Source organism: Salvelinus sp. IW2-2015, unplaced genomic scaffold (genome assembly GCF_002910315.2).
Source record: "Salvelinus sp. IW2-2015 unplaced genomic scaffold, ASM291031v2 Un_scaffold5172, whole genome shotgun sequence".
In the NCBI taxonomy this organism is placed as follows: domain Eukaryota; kingdom Metazoa; phylum Chordata; class Actinopteri; order Salmoniformes; family Salmonidae; genus Salvelinus; species Salvelinus sp. IW2-2015.
In genome coordinates this window covers 34,790-38,392 of record NW_019946438.1, presented here as the reverse complement: position 1 = coordinate 38,392, position 3,603 = coordinate 34,790, and the positions used below count along the sequence as shown (strand labels likewise).

Genomic DNA, 3,603 nt, shown 5'->3' with positions numbered 1-3,603 from the left:
TTCTGGAAGATTTTGGGGTCATAGACAGTTCTGGGACGCTCACCTCAGAAGGCGTGTCTGTTGTCTCTTGCGGATGGACGGGTTGGACTCGAAGATGTGGGGCCTCTTGCGTTTCTTGCCCGTTGCTACGGCAGCAGCTGCAGCCATGCCTACTGGGCCTGTGAATAGAAACAAGACAGTTGAAATGGAGCAGTTAGCTTTAGTGGTCTGACAGCACCATCTGCTGGTCAGTTATGTACAGTACACCATGCATATGAAAAATGATCTATGGATAGGAAAGACAACTACTCTTTTAGGTGAGTGGATCAGTTCAAAGACTTGTCAATGTCATGTCTGAAATAAGTAGTTGGGGAAAAGATTCAGAAGAGTGTAGAACCCTCAAACTCAACTTTGGACCTGGATTCAAGGTCCACTGCATTTTCTTTCACGGTTCCCCTCTAATCAGGGACTGATTTAGACCTGGGATACCAGGTGTGTCCTCAATTAATGATCAGGTAGAAGAGAAAACCAGCAGGCTCCGGACCTCATCGGGTCAGAGTTGAGTACCCCTGGTGTATATAGACATGTTATGTACAGAGCTGGTTATGATTGCCTACTCTACATGACAGGCAACCATGTCTTTCTGTTCAACACAGCATTCTGTCATTTTCCTAATGCGTGACCCTGATACAAGGGCCCCATGACCTGGCTTTGGCAGAGCAGATCCTGAATACAGTAACCTCTTCAAGACAGAGACCAAAGTGCTCATTTCACTCTGCTACTATGAATAATAGAATGTCCATCATGCCAAAGACCCCTCCTCTCATTGGCCAGGGCTCACCTGCGGCTGCCAGGTGCGCGGTCATCTGGTCATTGCCGGCCGAGTGAAGAATGTCTGAGTCATCATAGACGTCGTCGTCAGGGGATGAGGGCGAGTCCTCGTCGGCGCTCAGCATGCTGTGATCTGTGTACGTGGCCACATGTACCTGCTGCACGGCGTGCTCCTCGATGGTGGTCATGTGCTCGGTCTGGTGAACGTTGTGGTCCTCCATGGCGTGGTGCTAGCCTCAAACACTAACTGAAGAGGATAGAAAATAACTTATTCCATTTGCATGGAATAATTCATTTTTTTGCTGTCTCAGTATGTAACAACCTGACACCACACACACAACAGGCTGGGACCACACACACAACAGGCTGGGATCACACACACACACAACAGGCTGGGATCACACACACAACAGGCTGGGATCACACACACACACAACAGGCTGGGACCACACACACAACAGGCTGGGATCACACACACACACAACAGGCTGGACCACACACAACAGGCTGGGATCACACACACACACAACAGGCTGGGATCACACACACAACAGGCTGGGATCACACACACACAACAGGCTGGACCACACACACACAACAGGCTGGGACCACACACACACACAACAGGCTGGGACCACACACACACACAACAGGCTGGGACCACACACACACAACAGGCTGGGATCACACACACAAACAGGCTGGGATCACACACACACAACAGGCTGGGATCACACACACACACAACAGGCTGGATCACACACACAACAGGCTGGGATCACACACACAACAGGCTGGGACAGCCATAGAGAAGCGCTCCTGCCTCCTGGAGCAGAGTTGGGGTTTATGTGCTTTACGGCAATAATTAGCACATGGGATATTGATGCAAGCAACCCGGCACACGCACGTGTCATTCAGGGGTGTGTATAGGCCCCCGCCACTTCTACTGTGATACTATCCCAGAAGTATGTTAACAGGGCTCAATGAAATAAAGTTTGTGTCTAGGGGCTATATATGAAAATGTGTACTAGCTAAATGTGTGATACATGACATAGCTAATGATAATGCATATGGATCTTCCAGTAGTAATATTGTCAGTGTAGATACATTGATGCAGTGCTTCTGTACTTATGTTCAATAAATGTAAATAGCATGTATAATGGCTGAGGTTGACTATATTCAAAATATGTTCATTCAAGAGGCATGTATTACTTTACTACTCAAAAGGCTAATTGATATTGCACTGGGTGACCAATTAATGATATTTCAGAATAGATTTGGGGGTGGGGGGAGACAGGAAATGCAAAAATTGAATGGCTTGCATGATGCATCTTTATAAACTGTTATATAGCCCTACTGTGAATTATTTGAGGGGAGAGAGAGGTTGCACATAGACAGCAAGATAGACAGGGGCAGGAATGGGCTGGCTAGCCAACCAGTTAGTCTTGACAAATTATCAATTMACATCGAGATTGTCTAGCTAAACAGTAACTCAAAATTAGGTTGCACTGATAAGCATTCTCTGTCTGCTATTAAATACTCGCGAAAGATGAGACGTATGCGAGCTATATTGATAACAGACCATAGCTACTAGCTAGCTAACGCTACCCAACCTGCCATTCAATGGCGGTGGATAGACCACAACAAGCTAGCTGGTTAGTGGCTAAGTTAAATGTGTTTCGCTAACACTGTTTAACAGCGTTTCTGATCAAATGTTATGGTTATTTTACTAGCCATATAGTTAGCTAGGTTACTGTTAGTTAGCTCCGATGATGCTTTTAGATATGACAAGAACCTAAATAAACCTCTCGTTAACGTTAGCAAGCAAGTCAACCATGAAAACGCAGTTGGCTAGCAAATGTCCAAGACACATTTCGCTAGAGAATTAGCTGGCCAAGCAGCTGTATTTAGCGACATACTGGACAATTGTGTAAAAACTATAACAATTATTGGAATCAGAATCCAAAATATTGCATGCTAACCAAGCATCGCATGCGATTACATGTGCTGTGCACTGTTAAGCTAAAATAACGCGACTACTGTAGTACCGAACCCGCCATCTCGAGCTACAACTGTAACACAATACATTACAGGCCTAGCGGCCTACATCAACACCAACGCTATTGCTGCATTATCTCGACTTATTCTCAGTGTGCGCAAAGTGTATTGTCGTCAAAAACGCCAAATATTCGTTTTTTCGTTTTCTCATCGGTATCTAAAACAATCTGCATCTTTTCGCCCCTATGCTGCCGGGTTTGTTGGTGCGGCTGCGCCGGGGCTGAAATAGCTGGAGATTGCGCGGTAGGGCACTAACCTCAGAGCGGCTGCGCTACTTCGGGCCTGCGCCGTACGATGGGCCTGGGAATCCGAGCTCTAATGGAGGACAAAGAACAGCCAGCCCGAAAACACACCGAAGCTGAAGCTCGGCGGTCCCACTGATCTACAAGAAGACCGGGCTAACCACGCCCCTTTTCAGTTAAAGATCACCGCACGGCAAAAGTAGATTTTTCTTATTTGATAAAAAGTTAAACATATAGCAAATATTGTTCAATATTRATTCAATATAATTCATATAGCTATGTTTATTTTGTTCGCAAAAAAATATACAGTATCGCCAACCCCCCCTCCCCTGAAATAAGTAGTTGTTTTTATTAACATCGCTAGCAAAAACAATACACGCAATTTGAATTACATACCTACTGTACAAAATAGGATAATATCTTCTTTCTAATGATGTCAACTTTAAACAGCTGCTCTTATCGAAAATGTGTTTAGAGTTACCTTTCTAGCTAA

General features: G+C 45.3%; 1 protein-coding gene across 1 annotated transcript; it reads right to left on the bottom strand.

Moving 5' to 3' along the window:
• Positions 1-39: 39 nt before the first annotated feature.
• LOC112078029 (nuclear respiratory factor 1) lies at positions 40-3,245 on the bottom strand. The gene is made up of 3 exons (XM_024144393.2): positions 3,125-3,245; positions 821-1,057; positions 40-158 (listed from the first exon to the last, which is right to left on the bottom strand). The coding sequence occupies exons 2-3, from the start codon at positions 1,029-1,031 to the stop codon at positions 40-42; spliced, it is 330 nt and encodes a 109-aa protein (XP_024000161.1). The 5' UTR covers positions 1,032-1,057; positions 3,125-3,245.
• Between the last annotated feature and the right edge of the window lie 358 nt (positions 3,246-3,603).